A 23,418-nucleotide genomic window follows, 5' to 3' on the forward strand; every position below is an offset into this window, starting at 1 on the left:
GTTATAGTGAAATGTATTGCAAAATCAAGCCTGAAGTTTGCAGGTGCTAAGTACTCCTGCATATTAGGCTTTTCAATTTTGACATTACCTCTCTTTTAATTCCAAGGAATATCTACGAGATTAGAAACTGGAAGTTAAACCTGAAAGTACGTTTTTCTGCTTCCTCTTTTTTACATGTGCACTGCGATCTCCCTGAAGTCCTGGGTGAGGAGCACTAGTAATCCTAAAATTACATTCATCCCATGCAAACCAGGAGAGAGAGTACACGAGATTATGAGATGGCAGTATTAATACTCACATGCAAGACCAGCATTTTAAAACCTTGGGATGCAAACACCAGCCTTGCTACAACTTGTGTTTCGATCATGTTGAAAACTGACAACATAGGCACAGGTCAACCTGGTCCCAGCTTTCCCTTGGCTCCTTCCCCTCCCCTCCCACTGAAAGAGGACAGAAAAAGAGACAAAACCCCAACAGTTTCCTAACAACATGAAAATCTCTTCACAAGTAATTCATTCACCATACCTATCTATTCCTACTGACAAAAGAGACATAAACTGTTAAGTCTGCAATCCTATAAATTTAGTATATGACTCTTTTAGTAGCACTTTCCTTTCTTGTACTTCCCCTTTTATACAGGTGCACATCAATTTGATTTTTGATCTCCTAACCCATTAAGACAATTTTGCACAAATCAGTCCAAATGCTTTATATATTTATTTGACTCACACTGACTTAACCGAACATGCCCTTAAAATCTAGCAAAATGCTGCAGCATTCTTCAAATTGCTTAGCATTTTGTCACGACAAGCTATCACCCATCTCCACTTGATAAATCTGGATCTCTGTTGTCAAGCACTGGAGAAGAAAAGCAAACCTCAGATTACCATTAGCTTCATCACACTTTTACCTCTCTTTCCCACATGCCTATGTATATATCTCAACCCCTTTATCTCTGGCTATATTAGTGAGTAATACAAAAAGACTGTCTGCATTTCAAATTTTGCTCCTTATATAAGGCTTAGTGTTTTGTTCTGGGGCTCGTCATCGTAATTCATGAGAGATGAGTTCCAAGCTCAAATGCTTAGATCTGGTTTCTCTCTTTACAGCACCCTTTGCAGCCATGTCACAGCACATACCCCCTACCTTCTGTACTCTCTTCAACATCCTGCCATTTCCACATGGAACGTTAAGAAAATTTGAAGTTTTATTTGCACCTTCCTGTTTGGTATCAAGCACGCCTAGACCAAAGAGCAGTTGTAAGAGGATGTCTGCAGCATTACACAGATACCACTTTTTCAACGGGTTAGCAGGCTGTGCTTGACACCCATGCTGCAGATATGTAGAATGACTGCACCTGATAACATTTCATCTTTTTCATCCTCTTTAATCTTTCAGTGCTTATGCCAGAGGCCTCCCTTCCCACGAGCTCCCTCCTCCACCTCTGGGCTGCAGGCTGGAACGTGACACAGACCAGCTACCTACATCTAGGCAATTTTTCTACCATTTCCATTAATTTTAGCTGCATTTTTAGGGTGTTGTTTTTCATCTTTATTTCTTCATTTGCAGCATCCTGCAGCAGAGCCTGCAAGTTAAAATCTGTCAAGTCCCATAGTTCTAACCTCAAGCCACAACACTCGCTGACAAAGAGCCAGACTTAGCATTTCAAGGTCTTCTTCAAAATTCCAAAGTTTTCACAGTCTAACAAAAAGTCTGCTCGTTTCATCCAAGGAAACAGAACTGACACCCTCATCTATCTTTGGGCAACAACAGACTAACTTAAAATAAGAACAACCTTTCCAATTGCTGTTTCCCACCCTTCCTACAGTGTGGCACTTCCACCCTCATAATGCATCTACCCAGTGCTCCCTCTGTACAAGACTTAAATCCGAGCACTGTATGTGTTTAAGGCCCGGTATTTTTAACTGATCAAGTATTTGCAAGTGCCTTGCGCTTTTGATAAATTAAATGTGACACTGTAAAGGACTTCAATTTTCAGAAAGTGCTGAGATTCATCTTCTGAAACTTCTGGCAATATTACTTATTTTATATACATTATATCTAGAAGTAGGTATATGCTACACAGCCAATTTTAACAAGCATAGCTAGGCTCTCCTTATTTAATATTCATGTCACAGGAGTAAAAATCCAGCCAGGAATCAAACTGTGGCATCCTGTGCCAAAGACAACTTACCACTCAGCTGGTAAGTTGGCAATTCAATTTACAAACCTGCATTCCTGCATTTTAATCCTTTGTAGAAAGGTGGTAATATACGAGCAATATGAAAAGAACTGGATTCAGATCATTAGAGGTTCACAAACCAAACACACGAAGCTTTGGAGGCTGTCCAAAACAAAATCATGCCTAGGTGGTGATGTCCGTTCAATAAAAATTCAATGTCATAATTATCCTCTCACTTTTTCCCCAAAGAGCATTAGTGCTCAGAACTGTGCTGCTGCTCAGCCAATTATATTAATGCTGTGAGAAGACGGATAGGGCCGGCAGCCAATCGCTGTGCCAGGTCACTGCCTGCCGACGGGTAATTTACAATTATCAAGCAATTAGCAAATGAAGTGAAAATTCAACACTCATCTCCACATAACGCAGAATAACTCATTTTAAAATTAAAAATATGTTTTAATAACTTCATATGGCTACAGCCACACAGAGAAAAATAAAGCCTCCTTTTTTCAATTTCTCCTCTTTTTACAGCTGACAAAACATTTGCTGTTTGAATCTAGCAACCAAGTACATTGACATTTCTACACAAAACAATCTCTTCCTTACTTGTAAGTATCTATTTAACAACAAAAAATAATAAAAATGAAGACTATTGATAATGGCACTATTCACTCAACTACTATATTCGAAACTGTTATTTAATTAACCGCCTGATTAACATCTTGTCCTGGTGGATGGGTGATAACATGAATTAGCCAGGCACCTATCTGCCACTGAGTCCAAAATTTTCTTTTCTTCTCTATATTTAACAAAAAATGACAAAAAAAGCTAACCTGCAACCAGTCAGTTGTACAAAACAAATGTTCCTTCCCATTAATGATAAAGTTATTGCTCTGTTGTGCTCACAACAAAGTACAGAGCTCCCATTTGCCTACACTCACATTACTAATTTTTTTAAAAAATTAGTAAAACATAACTTCTTGATAACTTCGGTTTATCCTCCCCTCTAGAAAACTACTGTATCTTCCTTAGTATGTGGTACAAACATTGGGATTGATCTTTAAAAGGCTTGGAAAAAGGCAGAAGTCGTCACCATCGACAGTAAAATCCAAGTAGATAAAAGGAAAGTCTTACATCTCCGTGTAAAAAAAAAAATCCTGACTTTAAAAGAGCAGGGGGAAAAAAAAAAAAAAAAGCAAAGCTGCAGGCTCCTACCAAAAGGAGGAGAAGAAGAAAGGAAAAAAAAAAAAAAAAGCCGACTACAACAAGCAAAAAAACCCCCAAACAAAACAAAAAATTCACACTACAACAAAAAACAGCTGATGTAAATATGTAACACTTTCATATGCACTGGACAACACTAGTCTCACTACACTAATGTCAGCTCTAGGTTTTCATCTTACATTTAAGTGTATTTAAGCCTAAAAGAAAAAGAATTTAAAAAAAAAAATATATATATATATACACACACATACAAGGCAAATGGTGTCAGCTGGAAAAAAAAAGAAAACTGATGGCGACTGACATACTTCTCTCTCCAAAAAGATACCAGCAACAAAGCAAACTTTCTTCTGACTGCATGGGGTTTCAGAAAACATTACGCCGCCACCGCAATATATTTACTTTCAAAACAGTCCTTCACCCTCCTCCTGCAACGAGCGACGCTTCTTTCTGAATTTTTTTCTCTCGCACCCTCGGTAGGACAGCAGGGTCAGGAGGGAGGGGAAGGGAAGGGGAGGTGGGAAAGCGAAGGGGCGCGGAGCGAACCTGCACCGACCTGTTGCTGCGGATACTGCATCCCGGCCATGGCGGGGGCCCGGCCCTGCATCCCCAGCGGGTAGCGCTGGGGGCCGGGGTGGCCGTAGGGCTGCCCGGGGTAGGGGCTGCTGGGCTGGGCCTGCGAGTGAGGGTTGTTGCCCAGGCCGTACAGCTGGGGCCTCTTCATCACCATGGGATCCATCGGACTGCCCTGTGGCGAAACACAAGCGCAGAAATGCATACGTTAAATACGGAGAGGAAAAGGTCAGAATAGTCACGCTCACCGCCAGCAAAACGTACGTGTCTTTTCTCAATGCTTTATACATCAAATATTGACTTGACATACAAACGAAGTGCCATACTCTGGTTCTCACATTAATTAGATGAGGTTTTGAATGGCAAGTTCGGTACTTCCATTGCATTTAAAAAAAGAAAATTGCACTCAATGTTCTCTTACCTACAGAAGACGCAGAAAAACTGCCCAATAAATTTCAGCTTAAGAAATAATCAAGTATATTGTTGTAAACTGATTAGCATCACTGACTTTGATGGTTAAACATAAAACCATGTCTATCAAGAGACACACAAGCAGTGGACAAGCCATTTAACCTTGAGAAAACCTCTGTTTTCCTCCCTCGAAAAAAGGGTAAGTGGAAAGAAAATAAAGTTTCCAAGAACACACTGTATTTCAACATTTTCATATCACTATCACGTGCATTAATAAATTTCCATATCAAAAGGCAAACCATAACCCACATTTTACATGAAAGTTTATTTGCCTCTTTAACAGACCTTAGAAAATCCAAACTGCAATCACCGACGGAGGGGGAGGGGAGAGAAGTTTTATTTTTAGACTTTTTGGCAGCACTTACCAAGCACCGTAACAGTTTCAAGACAGGTGTCAACCATTGTGTGGTATTACTCTCATGTTTTATTACTGAGGACTAACTGAACCAGAAAAAATATCATATTTTGTCAAGCGCAGCACTGCATTGTTAATATGACATCCATTTTTTAATTCCTGAGTGCCAGTTACATTCACAAAAGGGGGGGAAAAAAGCTTTTAAAAAGCCTATTGCAATCTCACCTTCATGAGAGAGACACATCCCCCCCGCCACCTCCTCCCAGGGAAAAAGACCTATTAATTCACCCTGCCAGCCCACCCTCCTGCCAGGAGCAGGATTCTTTCCTGTAGCACATTTTGTAGCTGTTTTCCTACAGTGTACTGCTGACCAGCTTCATTTTAAAGCCTGCTATGTAACACAGCTTCTGCAAGTCCTTTTTGGTGATTATATTCTGACGTAATAGTTATTACAACAAGAAATTAAATTCCCCCCTTCCCATCCCTGTTCCTTCTCATTATTGCTGTTTGTAGTACTAACACACTATGGCTTTTCTCCCTATACATACAAAGTATGTACTCTCCAAAGAAGTCACTGTTTAACAAACCATTGTGTATTGTTCTTGCTCCTTCCTGCAAGTAAAAAACTCAAACCTCCTAACTTTTATCACTGGCTCTCCCCATCCTTACCAATAGTGATTTGCCAGGAATGTCACCCAAGACGAATAAAGAATTCTGAATGTGGATACACGACACCAGATGAGATAGAGATGATAACTCTCTCCTCCTCCAACGACACCTCCATTCACTTCAAAAGAGGACTGCCGTTTTCTGACACCGTAACAAACTGCACATTCATTTCTAATTTGGGGTTAGTATTAGTCAGCAATTTTCCCTTTATTATGTGGCTTCTTCGTGGCCAGATCAGAAGTTTCTATTTTTCACCACTAAATGTCCCTGTGTAATTTACTACTTATATTTCACACTTTTCAAAATCAATGGTTCCCCAAACCCTCCAGGCCATCTGACCCATAACAACAGCTTTTTTTTTTTTTTTTTTTTTTTTTTTTTTTTTTAAGGCTGTCATGCACTCTCAACACACTTTTAACTCAGAAGAACATAAACGCGAAGGTTCGGCAAATGGTCACTAGAGATTCCTACTTATGGGGTCCCAGTAGAATAAATATCGTCCTCAGACCAAAATAAATATCATCCTCAGACCAACATACTTTATCTATGTTTATTTCTGTGTTTTAATGTTCATCTTGTGCATCACCTGTCATATTGATCTTCTCAAATATAAATCCTTGTTCAACGCAAGTCTTGAGTTTCCTTCGTGAGATCCTCATGAAGCCAAACAGCACTGTTCAGTGCCACCATTTTCTGTTTCAGGGGGTTATTTCCAGGTCTCAACTCCAACACAGCAACATTGACTCAAATTTAATTTTAATTAATCTGGAGCATAATACTTTCTGTTCTGCATCCAATACTTAAATATAATTGTAAACAATGCAGATAGCTACGCAGCTAACACCGTCTGACACTGGCCACTACTAAGACTACTTTCAGCTGCATATAAACTTTGCCAAACTTCAAGCATTTAGGCTGAAATTTTCCAGGCCATATGTATGCCTGAGGCTGAAATTCTCTGGAAAATTCAGCAGAAACAGCTCAGCTATGTCTTAGAATGAGGTCACAGAAAAATACATCGTTTATGTTCTTACATGAAACACGTAAAAATACCTCGAGTACCATGCTTTTAATTTGCCAGGGTGACACTAGGTGTTCAGGAACAGCAAGGTGTGCACCCTTGTCAAGAGAGAGCACCTGAACATCACCAGACCATGAGGAACATGGAAGGAAGAAATGGAAGCACACACGTGGCTTCATCAGAGGATTTACAAGGTAGATGGAGGTGGCCTCAAATTTGCCGGACAAAGAAAGAAGGACAATGGGTTAAAAAAAGCAACAGAGACAGAAGTGAGGCAGGAAGAGTTGAAGGGAAGGAGAAGAAACAAGGTCAGGAATGGACATGGACACAGGCTGAAGAGTCTCTGTCCTCCAGACTAGTGACCTAGGTTTGTGTGTGTGTGTGTGTGTGTGTGTGTTAGGAGAGTGAGCCTCACTGTCGCTTCATCCTTCCTTTCCTTCTTCTCATCAGCCTGCTGTCTCTTTGCTTCCCCTTGTCCCCTCCAGGACAGTGGCTCCTCTTTCCCTCAGGTGACATCCCTCCACTTCAGAAAGGTGGAGGGATAAAGAGCCCGAGATATTGCTGTAACCCCAGTATGCAAGTGACATCCCTCCACTTCAGAAAGGTGGAGGGATAAAGAGCCCGAGATATTGCTGTAACCCCAGTATGCAAGTGACCCACACAACGCTGAAACCAAGGGGGCTGTGGTCACGGGGTACGAGGAGCAAGGGACATGGGCATACTCAGAATTCGCTGTGCCCACTGCAATTGAGGCATCAGGATCAAGGACTGGAGATACTGAATATGGGAGGACGAGACTATGAGAGCGGTGAATATGCCCAGGTGAATTACTGGGACAACCCCAAGAGATCTATCCCGGCTGCCCATGCTGCCTGTTCCCACTCCCACTGAGGTCTCGGGGACAGAACAAACAGGACAGAAGAGCACTCTGACCATCCTTAGGGCTGGAGAAGACAGACCCAGTGCAGAAGCACATCTCATCCCATGCACTGGCCGGTCCCTATGGAGGGGTGGCAACTCACCACAGCCATCCCTGACTCCCTTCAGATCAGATCCTGATCATCTGCACAGGGACTCAGTGGCTGTCATCACATTTATGCAAGACAAAACAAAGCCCAACAGCAAGCTCTTCCCCAGGTTTAAGAGCCGTTATCACTCCAGAAGCTAGAGCTGTCGGAATTAAGTTTGCCCTTGCAACATTAAACATGTCTCCTTCAGAGATATAACTGCATCAGTCTTCAAATACGGGGTCACACTTTTGTCCCCCGCTGGAGGGACCTGTGGGCAGCAGTGCAGTGAAGGGGCTGTTGGGTGCTACAGGACCCAACACATCACTCGCCGCGTGGCCGGTGGGTGAAGCAGAACATGGTCTCACCATTAAGACAGCTGTATGCAGCTCAGGCAGAACTGGAGTCCACCCCTGTATCTGCTACAGTTTTTCACTAAAACAAAAAAATTTTCAAAATTTACCAACTCAATGCATTCCTCATTTCCTGATTTGAAATAATGGGATACAAATTGCAGAAAATGCTGCACATCTGCAGCTGTGACTACTTTTTAATTTGACGAGGTGTGCTTTGAAGGTGTTTTCAGAAGCTGTATGTTCCAGAAAATTTAGCCTACAGCCATCATAAACAGGCCACTTAAACTTCCCACAGCAATGCCTCAGTTCCCAACTGTAAAAATGGAGGGGAAAAAAAAAAAATCTCTTCACTGGAAAGGTGATTTTAGAATTTAATATGACCATGATCAACACTATGGAAAACTCTGTAACAAAAGAACAAATTTTGTCTTCCGAACAGCATACGGTGGGAAAGACCTGGAGCCATACACTTAACAGAAAGAAAAAACAGCTGCTCATCCAGTACGATGTCTCACATACAGTGGAGGTAAAAATGTAATTACAACTTTTCCCAACTTAAACACATGCACAGTTTTCAGCTTTAGTATTCTTTTAAGCTTAAAGTTTCATTTTTATAGGCTTTCTTTCATCCACATTTTCAAAAGTTATTTAGGAGGAGTTGGTGCTTGAAAAATATGTATTATAATCTTATCTGAAGGTTCCCTTAACATTTATTAAGTTCAAATATTTTCTTTAACATTGGTCCCAACAGTTTTCAAACACAAGTTTTGGTGACAGGACGATTACAAGTATTAACTTCGTCATGTTGTAGGGACCAACAACCAACCCCTCCACGCCTGCTCCCTAACACTTAGTGAAAATGACAGCATTGCTGTAACTGCATCACATTCTAAAACCCAGTGGGCATGTACATCCATGAATGGATGATGGCACCTTCCATGCCTTTACTTAATTCTTTACATACTGTACTATAAAGTTTTAATTACTTTTACAATTTTATTTTAGTTTCATTGCTGTTATCAATCTCCATTTATTTCCTTCACCTCCCTTTACAGAGGGGTCCAATTCTTTTCTAGTGCTATTTTACTCCCAAAATACACATTAACTTTTCACCAATTTAGCTAATGTTTGCTCATGGTATTTTTACTGCGTATTTTTACTCCATATTCTGCCAGGCAAGCCTGAATGGATTCAGCCTTTTACTTCTGATTCTGCACCTCCTCTTCAACTTGCTACATTTAACTTGAACTTTGCATAGACCTGCAGTTCCTCAAAATACCTCAGTCTTATTCTTTGCTTCAGTCCACAGTACTATTATAATTTATAACCCCTTTATTACAGTGCCTATCTTGTGTCAGTATCAGATTCATTTGCACATGTACTATCAGGCTTTGTAAGAACAGAGCATTTCATAAGAGTCCTTGCCTGTTATGCACCTTGTGAGTGCATTAAAACACCCAACAGAAGGTTTGCTAATGATTGCAACAGGGCCAAGGTTTCATTCCCAGTCTTCAGATTGACAGTTCAACCATTAAAAGAAAAAAAAAAAAGCCTACACTGCCTACAAATAGTAACTGACAACCTTTTTCTGTTACCTGCTCCTTTTTGCAATGTTTTGTGTAGAAGAATGCATAAACTCAGCATCCCTGCCACAAGCAGAACAGGAAAAATTAATATTCTACATCCACTTGTAAACTCAGTATCACCACCACTTCTGCTCTCTTCCTAGCCAAAACAATCAAATCACCTCACCCTGAAGTACCTGGAGATTCAATTTTACCTCTTCTAAAGTGAGAGGGAAAACCACACTACCATTTTCTCTCATCTTTTTAACCAGCAGTTTGCTGGGTATCTCGTGTCCAGTAAGATCTGAGGCAGGATGCACATCAGAATAACTTGAGCAGCAGTCTGACCAAGATGTATCAGCTCTTCCTTTTGAGACATTACTGCTGTTACGTATGCATTATATATGCGTTATAAAAGTTATAAATGTATGCTTCACATCTAACAACCAAAATCTTTATTTGAAAGACATTTATCAATATGAACAACACTGGTCACAGTCCCAAAATGTAACTTAGCCCTTTAAAGATACTACAAAGAACAAAGGTCGCAGTGGGATTCAGATGTGACGCCAGAGCTCTTAGACAAGGCAGACAGAGCAATTCACTACAAGACAAGAGTATTCACATGATATAACTACTCAAGTGAAAGTGTGCTTTTTTGTTTGTTTAAACAAAAAACCTGAAAGTATTGGTTTGTCTGACAACAGCAAATGCTGCAATTTACAGAGACTATAAGCCACAGCACATCCCAACAACTAATGCTACACCATTTGCGCCTACGACAAAACAACATGAACTCAACACTCTCAAGTAGGATTGCCCTCAAACTCCTAGAGCTACTGAGTACAATAACTCTTTGTTTATTTGTTGATCTGCAGCCAAAGCTTCTGTCTCCGTATTAAAAAAGTGTCTCTTTATTAATACCAAAGCCTTGAAACCTCATAATAAAGACAGCTGACAATCAGCTACTGACATTCCAAGAAAGATGGGCATGGAGCTCTCAGCTCTAGGTCAGGCACCAAGTCACAAATTTATCACTAGAGATAATCACAAGTATTCACTGTAATACAATGACACAGCTGGCATAAGGACGCAACTGGGGAAAAGATAATCCATTCCTATATAATGTCATCATTTGTATGAACATGTACAAGGACTCCTCAGCCAACGTTTTTACACAACAAAAGCGTGAGTATCAAAACACAACTCATTACGTGTGTTTTAAATATCCTTTTAAGAAAGATGCGAACAACTATTAAAAACGTATTAACGTATAGCATTAAAACTTGCATTAATATTAAAATCTGAGAGTGACTAGCAAACACACTTTTTTAAAAATAGGAATTCTGCTGTCTGTGCTTTATTAAAACTTTAAAAAGTCCATTGCACAAACGCAACAAGAAATAAGCAAAAACAAAGAGCCAAGTTCAACGTATGCCTATGATGAGGGAAAATCCAGTGAATGAAGCAGCATATACTAGCAGAGATTTAACAATAATATCAATTTTCCTTGTCTTAAAGGCTCTACATACTGTCTGATTTCAGCTGCAGAGAGACATTGTAAAGATAATTTCCCACTCAAATCAGAAAGTACATAATTAAAAAGGAGAAGAGGAGAAAGTCAAAGCTATACCCAACCAAAAAATCAACTATGTCTCCACTAGAACATTAACAAACAATTATACAAAAAACTGTCTCTGGGCGTGGGGGATAAGGACATTTATATGCCTGTTTTCCGGTTTTCTTCTGAGTCCTCTTTAACACAACCTGAAAACTGGAAAGTCAGTGATTCAGCCACTCTCTACTTATTATTTTGTAGACAGATAAACCTAAATGCCTACTGAAAGAACAAATCACAAAAAACACAGCAAAGAAAATAAGCCTGTTTTTAACGAGCTACACAACTAACTTCTTCGTGTTGCCACTAGGAGTGCATGCAAAGTTTAAGACAACATCAAAAAGGAATTATACCCATTTATCACACCTGATCACCAAAACAATCCTCTATCTCTGACAAGTTCCATCTCAGAACTGTTGCCCTTCAAATTGCCTTTGTCACTGCCAACTACCGATATATAGGTAATACCCTGATTGCTCTGAAGTCCATTGAGGGTGTGTCATCTGTCCCCACCACACTCAAACCCTCAGCCTTCTTCTGTAACCCACTGTCCTAATTCCAAGCTTCTTCCAGGGGAACTCGGGAATTATCTTTCTGTCTTCGTTTTTGTTTTCTCCAACTTGGATGCTCTGTACAGAGGAGACACCTTCCCTTAGGCATGCAGACGCTCTAGTCTCCTAGCAAAAGTGCTCCCCAGCAAGTTAGTGGTAATTTCCAGTGCAGCAGAATTCAGGGGTTCTTACGGACATCTTCTAGCAAACCTATCTGCAACCACACACAACACAGCATCGATTCCAGCTGCTCTTCCTACGTGCTGCCAGATCATGACCACGCTTTAGCTACTTCTGTCCACAGTCCAGCATCTGAGCTTAAATTAAAGCTGTCAGTGTAGGGTGGTTTTGCACCAATACAACATCTTTGGCAGTGCAGCATGTGAGACGGGGGCACGGTTCTAATTCTGCCATTTCTGCTACTGAAATAGCAACCCACGGCAGGGGAGCATGGCAGATAGCGAGGGAAAAATAGTATCTTTAAGCTGTCAGGCTAGGTTCACCAGAGGATGTCTCACAGCCCTAAGGCCTCCTCAGTAGCCAACACTATGGCTCAACAAGGAAGAGAAAATCCATTCATAAACCCAGAAAACTGTAAGTTAAAAAAAGAAAAGCCCCACCCAGAATACCAGTGACTTCTATTTTGTCTGGCAATGAGGTTCTCAGCTTCCCAGACAAGTACACATCTTCACTCACTGTGCACGGCTGCCATCTGGAACTTGAAATAAATTCCCTTACCCACTTTGTACAGCTCCTACACAAACACAGGGTTAGATGGACAGAAATGGATGTTCTAAAAATAGTGCCTGTCATGCAAGAAGCAGAGAGCAGCCTGGAATGGAAGGAGGGGAGCGCTGCAGGAAGGCTCCCTGCAGAGAATACTGGAGTAAGAGGGGGAAACACAGAAAGTCCTGAAAACCAGTAAGTGACAGAAAGGGGGGGAGGGGAGATGAACCTAAGAAACCCCACATCCACTTCGAATTTTAAACATTTTAAAGAAAAGTCTTCCTAAACCTAATGAATATTCAAGTAGATTTGAATACACTTTCTCAGTTACTTGGTTTTATTAGCAAAAGTAAAATTAAAGGTTAGATGTATTTAATTGCTGGAGAGAGCACTAACTGAGAAAGTGACATTATGGACACTGGGGAGGACAGCGTACCCACAAAAAGGTACAACCCATCACAACTAGGTCACAGGCCAGAAGTACATACAGTTAGCTGCAGATTTTTTCCACTCCAAGCATTATATATAGTTCTATATTAACACACACAAAAAGGTATGCTGGTCATACAGCCTCAGCATTTATGGCAAATTATTAATCAAGTCCCACCTGAAACAATTTGTTAAATTGATTTTAATCACTGGGCCTCTCATGTGAAGCTTTGTATAATCAGCATTTCATTTACAAAATTAATTGCCTGATTGATTCTCAAGAGGCAGTAGCTGTCATTACACTGCTGTCATAACTTTTGAGTAGGGGTGTCACAACACTGAATTCTGACAGTATGAAGAGCACTGCTATTTAAAAATTGAGGGCGGGGAGGTAGGGGGGAAACAAATACAGTGATTTCACAGAATTGCTCTTTAGCCTGATAGAATGTTAAAAACATTTCCCAGCCGTTTCAGCCAGCCTCCCCATTTCCCATTCATTGAATAATGCAGTACTCAGCTATTCAGTCTCTTTTCTTAGAGGCAGGTCCATTTAATTCAATTTTATCATAGTTGCGGTTGCATAAATTGAGTTTGTTGTTGAATATACAAAAGATTTAATCACGGGCCACTCTTAAGGTTATTTATAGAGCAGAGTGTGACTTTCAAACACGTAGAACTTCTTTTTTCCACATCCACAACCTTCTGGAAAGCTATTTTCAACTAGATTTTTTTTTTTTTTTTTTAAACAGAGCAAAGCAAACCGTAACTTTAAGAAACTTATCCAGGAGTTCCTGTATGAAGCTTTTTTTCTTCCCCCAGTATTTTAAGCTACATATAAGCCTCAAAGTCCCCGCCAGAGTTGGAAGCAAAGCTCCTATACTTGCCATAGCTACTTCTACAGCCCATTGCTACTACATTCTTGGAAGAGCTGAGTGCTGGGGAGAGGCAGCGCAGGCCAGCGGTTAAGGCAGAGTCATAAGACAGGGCTTCTATTCCTGGCTCAGCAGCTGATCTGCTTCGCAAACACGAGCACAACACTTCACCTTTCTGCGACTGGGTTTTCACTCGCACAATAACAAGTATTATATGCACTCTTAACAAGCAACAAGACGTGAAGACTTTGGGGAGACTGATATCAGTTATTACCAACAAGAAACAGGACTAAGAGTGAGAAATGGGTAGGCTAAGAGATTAAAAACAAACAAACAAAAATAAACAAACAACCCCCCCACCTCTATAGGGTTTTTAAAAAGAAATTGCATCACAGGCTGTAACAAGATATTTTAAATTTTCGGAAACCTACCTTCAAAAGGAAAAAGGTGTCTGGAAACATACTGAAAACAAACAAAACAAACCCACAAGCCACACTCCATTTTCTGCTAGATCACTTGGAACAGCATTAATGCCTTTGAGAAACTGACCTATTTCTAAGGTAAGTCCAAAAATAAGCCCCGGAACATCTCGAATTCAACCTTATGCACTAGATTTCACCAAGTACTCCTGAATGAAGCATATTTAAAATTTCTAGGCCATGCTCTGAGATCACACTATTACCAAAAAAAAAAAAAAAAAAAAAAAAAAAAAAGAAATGACAACTTTTCAAAAACTGAATTATATCTACTGCTGGCATTTGTAATGGACCTCACCAGAATGCAATTCCACAACAAATCAGAGTCCAGACAACATTAGAATCTAGCAGATACTCCAGAAAACAGCCTCTCTTCCCCTTCCACCCCCTCAGATCTTACTCTCATCCCTGACTGCTGTCAGATATTTTCCTCCACTCCTTTCTGCAAAGTGCCCTGCCACCCTCTTCCAGTCAAAGCATAAGTTGCTTTGGTATGAAGACTCTTAACACAGTTTTCTTCTCTCTTTTTGCAGGTAACCGAGCTCATGTTGAATAAAATCAGAGGTCTAAAGAAACCAAATAAACACTTACAAAATAGACAGGATACTGGGATAAAGAGGCATAAAAGGATAAGAGAATGGAAAACTCCACCAGACAAACAAAAGAGGTTAATTGTTTTCCTTTTTCATAGCCATAACATGAGACTGCAACAAAGAGAAGTTCAGAAAGTTCTGGCCATGCTGAGAAACGGTTGCCAAAGAGTTTTGAGAGATACATTCCCCTGCCACACCAAGAAGCAAAGCAGCTCAGAAAAAGAAGAAAAATCAGTCACCCTACTAACATCAAGTGACAGCAGACCAGGACATTAAAAAGAAGTGTAAAGCACTGACTTTCTGTATTTGTTGCTTTCTAGCCTCATAGCAGGTAGCTTACCCATTAATCTAGCATCTTCTCTTTTCAGCTCAAACTTTTTATTATTATTATTATTATTATTATGCAATATATGGTCTTAATTAAATATGAAAACAGAAGAAAGTCCCTAGCTAGAGCCAATACATGCAAAATTCCTAAAGGATATATTTATGATCAGGATAATTGGAATGCAAACTCAGCTCTATAACAGAAGCCCTATCACTTTTTCAACTGCCAAGAAACTGCTTCTCTTGTAACATATTTTCTATGTTAAAACTGTTTCCTGTATAAGATTAAAAAACTTGGTTGTAAATAGTGCAAAACATTAATAGTAATCTGGAAACTAACCAGTTCTTTTCTTTTTTTTTTTACCATCATTCCATAACGGTCTCTGTATCCTGTTGGTTGAACACTATAAAAATCCACTGTCTCAGTTCAAGACATACCAGCAGCATCAGCTCAGACCAAGGGCCAACTAGACACAGGTAGCAAATATGGGGACAGACACACATATTGTGGAGCTGGACAGACACCCGTATTGTGGAGCTGGAGCAACAGAATTTTGGTGAGTACCTGCCTGTGATTATTTTTCATTTATAATGACCTTCTTCATCAACATGGATGCTGTCAGGAGCATGGAACTAACTTTCTCAGAGGAGCTAAACAAACAAAAATTTGGCCAGCAGCAGGTGATTTAAAGCATTAGAAAATAGCTTTTTTTCAGTAGTTAAAATTAAAAAAACCCTCAATTTTAACTTTAAGATTTAAATCACCAGAACAAACTACAGTTATGAGTGAAAATTTTCATTATTGATTGAAAACATTTAATAGCTAATAAATTAGAAGAAACAGGAGACTGAAGGTTAAAGCCCCTGTATTACTTGAGAGAACAATGTGATTGGAAACCATGAATTCACACACATGCCTACATTCACACCAGCTCTTTTGTATAATGTAACTGATTCCCAAGTATCGTTTTACAATTCTGATTAGGTCTTACAAAAATCTTGTTTATTAAATTGCTTTCTTTAGGCATGCATAGCTCCTAATTTGTTTCCAACTAAATCATGTATCATCTGAAAAAGATTACATTGCAACAGCAAAACAACACTCGTGGGATTATGCTTCATCTGGATTCCAGAACTGAAAGGACAAATATTACAAGAGTTGTAAATTTCCATTTAAAGGTGGTGGTGGCAAAAACACCCTGCAACAGGGTAATTCCAAACAGAACTATTAGTGTACTTAACACTTAGCAGCCATACTAAGAGACACACATATAGCAAATCAAAAACTCAGAAGTATTAAGGGATCTGTTCTGCTTTAAACTTTAATTTCTACAAGAAAAAAAAAATGCTCTTTAGATCAACATATATGTACTTATACAGACATATTTCGTAAGCAAGATAAATAATCGTAGGAAAAAAATTAAAAGCTCCACTGATTTTAAAATATTATCAACTCTAATACCCACAGGATTTAAACAAACTTTAAAAATTGCAGACATTTAGGAATTACTCCCAAAGAACTCTACAGAACAGACCTCCAAAGATATATCTGAATACTAACAGGAAGTTCCCCATGGCTTACTCAGGAAAAAATTCTGACCTGCATTTAAACCAGGTCAAATTCTGGTTTCAGCCTAGTGCCTTCACCTACTTCTCACTCAAAACAGTAGAAGTTGCTAAGTCTTCACTGCTCCTCTCGCAGTCACTCCAAAAGGGACAAGTCCCTCAACACTGGCAGACTATGAAACATCCTAGAGCACCTCAGCACAAAGAAACACATGCATGTAACACATGCATGTAGATAACCGCAAAAATAGGAAAGCAGGATTAATTATGAGTATGAACACCTCTGCAATAAATTATCCTGGATGTTCAGAATTAAGTGCATGGTTTTAGTATAACTCCTATGCAGAACTATCAGTTTCTATACAAAGAAGGCATGTGTTTTCAATATATGATCATAATTTTCTTTTAATATCACACCATTTAAAATTAAATTAAAAATCAACATGCGAGACTTATCTGGTCTGAGAAATATGCAAGCAGGAAGGCTGATCCACTTCTTCAGTATTTCTCATCCAAAAAACATCACCTCACAGGAAACCTGACTATGCCATATTCATAGAATTCCCTCTCCCACAGCAGAAACCATTAGTTTCAAATTCTGTCTACCTGAAAACTCTTGGCTTCTTTCCACTTCTATGCCCACCTCTTATTTCCCAGTCCTTAAGAGCACCCACATCAGCCATCCTGTGAAAACACCACCACAGCTTTCCTAAAATCACTTCAAAGAAACTCCTTTATTTGCTAGAGAGGATATTCAGGATTACTGAGCCCCCTTTGGGCACTACCTAAAACACAGTAGTCCCAACTTCCTAAAATTACTAAATCTAGAACGGAATTAAAATTAATGATCAGATTAAATGGGAAGAAAGAGAGGGAAATGACTGCCTTCATAAACACGGACGTAGTACAGGCATGGGGAATCTTCCTTGTATGTCTGAGCAAGCTATTTCTGAGGACAATGGCAATTTGAGTATATTTACATCTAATCTTTCTCCCTTCTCCAAGGCTGCAACTTCCAGTAGCCTCTTCCTGCAGCTGATGAGGACTGAAGACAGTTCACTCTGTCGAAATCACTTGGCCCAGTCAGAGGAGGTCATTTAGAAGCAAAGACAGATGCTTCTCAGCCGATATAACTAAAAAGGCAAAATAGAGCAAACAAGCCCAAAGACTCATTTTAGCAACAGAGTATCTGCAATTCCAATTTTAGGTTATCGTTCAATTTAGAAAGATGTTATTCATCCAACACTCATTTGCAAACTTCAATTTAGGATTAAAGAGCTGCTGATACCACGTGTAAAATTCTGAAACGTACATTCTATTTATTCTTCAAAGAAAAAAGATCTTCTCTTGAAGCCACATTACTCACTTCGTATCTAACCTGGCATTTCAGCTAAACCCAGTTCTTCTGCCAAGTACTATGATTTCTTGAATACATTCTTCCCCTTCTCCCTTTACACTCCTACCCCGAGTTGTTGGTGTGGTTTTTGTTTGGGTTTTTCTTGGTTTTGGTTTCATTTTTTTGGCTTTTTGGTTGTTTGTTTGTTTTGTTTTGTTTTTTGCCTGAGCTCTTTCACGAAGAAAAAGAAATTGAATTTAAAAAAGTGAAACTGATTATACACCAGAAATACTGTCAAGGATGAAAAGGAAATGCTACACATTTTTAAACTAAATTGCTCGGTGCCCAAGAAGATGAGCCACCGGTTACAAAGAAAACACAGAAAAAGAATCATTTCAGGAAGAAACACACCTGAACAACAGACTACCACTTAAAATTAGAAATAGGCATTACACTCAAAACTAGACAAACATCATTAGACTATTTTGACAGAAAGCATTAAGTTTCCAAAACCGAGAAACAACGACTCAGATACTTGAATAATCCTGTATGATTCCACACATCCTCTCACACCAATTCTATGCCAAGTTCAGCTTGCACAAAGCTTTGGGCAGGGGGAAGTGTATGTATAAATAATTCCTTTTTGCTCATTCCGTTACTACTACAGGACAGAGCAGCATCTGTCGTGAATGGTTTAGGTCCGTCTTACCCTGCCTTAGAGCAGAGGGATGGATTAAAAGACCTCTTGATGTCCCTCCCAGCCTTGCTCTTCTATGATTCAGAGGTTATTACATCATCTCTATTTTAAGACTTTTCCTGTTTCTGCAATTTGCTTTTCATTTCAAGTCATAATCTTCAATTTCTGACACAATGAGACAACATGGACTTTATAACACTATAAATATAATATAAATATCGATAAAAGAAAATTAAGAGGACAAAAAAAACCCCCTATGATTTCAAAGTAGCCATTTTGTAAGAAGTAAAAAAGATACATAAGAAAAACTGTTTCTAAGGAATTTATGTTGATATTTGCAGAAAATGCTAAAACCCTGTGAAGAGGTGTTTACATATTCTTCTTTCGGGGACAGCACAAACGTAAGGATGAGACATGCTGTATTCTAAGCAGCAAAGGAGATATGGGCAGAAGAGAACAAGAGAAGATGGCCAACATCACAGCACCATCCGTGTAGATACCTCTCTCTAGATACCCACTTCTGACTGAACCAGGCAAGGGAGATCACCCCTACCAAACCTAACTTCTACACAGCATTACCCTTCATCTGACTGCATCACATGCCAGAGGAGCACCTACACCCTCCCTTCCCTCTGCTTCCAATTTAAGCTGCTCCTTGTACAACTTGAGCCTACTAACATCAATTATGGTCCCAACTGTCTCGTGTGAAGATCAATAAATCTCAGCAATTCCCTAAACAATCAACGTTTTTGGAAGCTTTTTTTCCTCCCCCCAAGTTCACCAAGGAAGCTTCTTTCTATGATCAAGAGATGCATGCAATTAGAGCAACAGCACAACAAAACTCAAGGAATAATGAGAAGCAGGAGACAAAAAGTGTCCAACACAGAATTCATTAGGCAGCCACAGACTATTCCACCTGTTGCATTGTACACTGTGTACTTGTAAAACCACAGAGGGGACGGGAAAAAAAAGAAAAAAAAAAGAAAAAAGGCAGATATATCCAAGCAGCTAGGAATATTATTTTTGATCCCTTTTTATATCCTATTGTTATCCACAACCCAGGAAGCTGTTAATTGGCCTAAGTAATTGGTTTAAATACCCAAGTCCCATTATAAAAAAATACACTATGAAAATGCTTAGACACTTATCACAACCAAGAAATTCTTAACTAAAGTTCAAAGCTGAAAATGCACTAGGGACTTGTCTACACTGAAGGAAAAAAACACATAATTATACCAATGTAACTAGTTCAGTGTGGAAACTTACTCCAGTATAAGAGTACCCCTTCCCACTTAAACTTACGTGCTTTGGAAACAGAATAAGATAAACCATGAAAACTCTTATTCTGGTATAAGAGTGTCTCCATAGGGAGTTATATTGGTATAATTATAGCACATAATTGTTGTTGTACCATTAAATTTCCTTGTGTAGACAAGCACTAGGTGCCCAGTCCACATACATTTTCTAGCAAAACAAATGGTTATCAAATTCCAATAGAGGCGCATAAAATACTTAGCTTTTATTTTTGTTTGATGAATCTTCTTCATTTTGAAGTGATGAATTACTTCAATTAATCTTCCTTGCAAATGCTTTTCTCTTTGCTATCCTATATAGTAATAGATTATTCTTCTGGTGGAGGCATCATAAACTAACACTTTGAGAACGGCTGCCATATCTCCCACACTGATTTAGGCTCTCATTATATAAAGCAAGTGGTGAGAAATCAGGTACAAGGAAGGAATAAGGTGCTGTTTACACATTTGACTGTTAGACTCGCACCTTTTATAGTACACTCCCAGCTACTTTAAACAGTCAAGTGCTTCAATAATTTAGTCTCTATCTTTCTGACAATTTAATTCTCACCTCATTCGCTGTAGAAGCTAAAACATTTCAGACAACCTTGAGGAAGCCACGCTTCCTCCTCCTATCCCTGTGCACACAGGGGGAGAAAAAGTACATCTAAAAACCATGCTACTAGTTGAACTTCAAACTACAAAAGAGAATCATAAAAGATCTACAAAAGACTCCTCAGAATCTTTTGAAAACAAGCAACTTTTCAGAGGATACTGAGCTCAGAAACCCAAGCTTAAGCCAAATAAATTGTCAATTTTTACGAGAAAGATCCCTTAAAAAGGGAGCAAACACAAATACTGGTTACACCAGCCTCCAGAAAGTGGAAAACACCGACAACCTGCCACAGAGATGTCAGTGAAATTATTAATAGCAATAATACGTCAGTTTGGGCATTTAAAACACTCTGCTAGGAAAGGTTAAGTGACCCTAGAGATCATTAAGGATTACAGTAACCATTTTGCAGGACACGTAGGTAAATCCCTTTTGCAAAATGCCTTTTTTTTTTTCCTCTTTAACCATTTTGTAAAAAATTGCATTGCCCAAAAAAGAGCTCTTTGCAGGTTAGGCATCCCTGTGTTTTCTTTGGGACTTCGGAACAATTTCATCCTTCAGCACTACCCTGGGTTTCACCACTTTGGTTTTGGAACACATCCCCAGCATTCCAAACATGCCTTGTTTGCTCCCGTGGACACCATCTCCCTTGGTGGCAGAGACCCCTCGCCTGGGCTGCCCCTTCTTTCCTTCCCATGCCCAGCAGAGCCCCCCAGCCCTGCCAAAGCCCCCAGACAGACCCAGGGGAGCGACCGGCGGGAGGGCTGCTGAGCGAGGAGGGACCACCACCCCCACAGCAGCTCCTTCCCAGGGGTGCCCACACTTGCCACAGCCAAAACACCAGCAACGGGCCAAGAGTTTCCAATGGACTGTGACAAAACTGCCGCCCCATTTCCAAATCGAAAGCTCGCACCTCTCTGCGGAAATTGCGCACCTAAGCGTTAAGGTCAACTGATCTGGAAATTCATCCTGGTACTTTCAAGTTTGCCAGTATGCCTCGTGTCTGCAAACAGGCTTGAAAAGAAGCACTGACAGTTCTTACATGCAAAAATTTAACATATCACAATAAAAGCAACAGCAGGAAAAAAATCTCAATAGGTATTATAAAAAAGGACAACAAAAAAGTAGACTATCAAGCTTGACAGAAAATGCGTATTAAAACCATTAGTTCTAATGGGTTAGCAATGTAACAAAGGAAGGTTAGTCCAGAACTCCAAAAGAAGACTGGAGTCATTGCCTGTATGATTTGAAAACACTGTAAATAGCGGAAGGAATTAATTTCACCTGCCCTTTGACATAAACATCTGAGCTTATCAGCCTAGACTTCTTTAGAGCAAGGGGAAAAACATTTAACTTTAGGAGCATGATTCATTAGACCTGCATTATGTATCTACTTTTGGATTAGATGATTCACACCAAAAAAATTACTATTTCTTTACACCAAAGAGAAAAGCCCACACAAAAAGATCAGGTATAAATGCTCACAATACATATGGTTAGATGAGTTCCACCTGTGAAATCTAGTATTTCAAAGATACTGAAGGCTTATTTGGCCACTGCAATCAGCGTATTCTGTAAAATTATCATCTTGGGGAAAAATATACATATATGTGTATGTATATATACCTTTTACTTTCTGCCTCAGATTCCCTGCTCCAAAGAAACGTCGAGAAATTACATATCTGCTATGATTTACAGAGTAATTTTACATTCAAGATACAGCCTCATGATGAGTTTAAGCTGACACAAGCCGGTACCACCACCAAAACGGGCTGTCCTGCCCTGACCCCCACCCTCACCTGAACTCACCACACTCTCCCTTGCTTTGCCTCTGTCCTGCAAGCCAGACCAGCTCAATGACCTGGCTGGAAGTGAACCATTCACAGGTTTTGTTTGGCAGGATTACTTTACAGACAAATCAGCCAGCTGATGGGACTCACCTTACGACACAAGGGAAGCAGCAGGGAGCTGACGAAAGGGTGGGACTGGTCTTTTCAGCACAACTGAAGTCTTACATAAGCTTCAGACAACCATTAGACTCAGCCTTTGGCGTAAGATCTTTTAACAACACAAAACTCGGTAAAAGAGTGCCCAAGGAGTATAACAAAAGGCTACAGAAAAACGCAGAGGTAACCAAATTAGGTTTTCCAGTTTTCTTCAGTTTTCCCCAAAGAAATTCTGGCTTGCTATCTACACAAAAAGCACATGCCCATTTAGTTCAACACATAGTTTCCTATACAATTTATGTGTAACAACCTTTCTCCTGTTAATTTGCTCTTTGTCTCAGCCTCTGATCCTCAAAAGCCAAGAAGAATAAAAGGCTGCCTTTTTGAAGAATATCCACTTGGATCTTCTGATCAATGTCTAAAGAATTAACTCAATTTAAAAAAATATTCCCTGCTTATTCCTAAGCATTAATCTAAAAATGACAGACAAAACATGCTACAGAATTCTCAGTATCAGATAAAGATTTACGAAAAGGGGGAGGGAGAGGGGAAGAAAAAAAAATTAAAAACGCACATTCATTGTGTCCTTCGGTCTACAATAGTATATATAACCCCACTTCCAGACATAAAAACTACATTTTCACCTATTCTGGGTATGCTGGCTGAGACAACTTGCTCGAGTAAGACAACCACATGTGAGTTCAAGGACTTCAAGAAAGTAAAAAAGTCATCAGAAATCATAATTATTTGAACCTTCTGTTAGGATGCCACGACTAGCTGCAGTCTTTAAGAAAAAGCACCTAATTTCTTCCTTCATCTCTTCAATGAAGACATCAACACCAAGCAAGGAAAAACTTGAAACTGAATGTTAAAAAGCAGGAGTAGAGAGAAGGAACAAAAACAGTAAGTCAGACTCAGCTTTTTCAAACCTAAAAAGACAAGCAGCTATCACAGGT

The 23,418-nt window shown here is 39.6% G+C and overlaps 1 protein-coding gene and 1 long non-coding RNA gene across 6 annotated transcripts in view; one reads left to right on the forward strand and one right to left on the reverse strand.

The window, feature by feature from the left end:
- Positions 1 to 23,418, reverse strand: part of ARID1B (AT-rich interaction domain 1B) — a 330,284-nt gene that overhangs the window by 292,730 nt on the left and 14,136 nt on the right. For all 5 annotated transcript variants that reach the window (XM_065630702.1, XM_065630699.1, XM_065630700.1 and 2 more), the window contains exon 2: positions 3,960 to 4,151. In XM_065630702.1, the coding sequence (XP_065486774.1) occupies positions 3,960 to 4,151 (192 nt within the window). The remainder of the gene's footprint in view (positions 1 to 3,959; positions 4,152 to 23,418) is intronic.
- Positions 12,424 to 19,316, forward strand: LOC135986581 (uncharacterized). Its single transcript, XR_010605903.1, has 4 exons — positions 12,424 to 12,510; positions 14,626 to 14,759; positions 15,439 to 15,569; positions 18,953 to 19,316. It is a non-coding gene; the product is annotated as an uncharacterized LOC135986581 (long non-coding RNA).

Source organism: Caloenas nicobarica, chromosome 3 (assembly GCF_036013445.1).
Source record: "Caloenas nicobarica isolate bCalNic1 chromosome 3, bCalNic1.hap1, whole genome shotgun sequence".
NCBI lineage: Eukaryota > Metazoa > Chordata > Aves > Columbiformes > Columbidae > Caloenas > Caloenas nicobarica.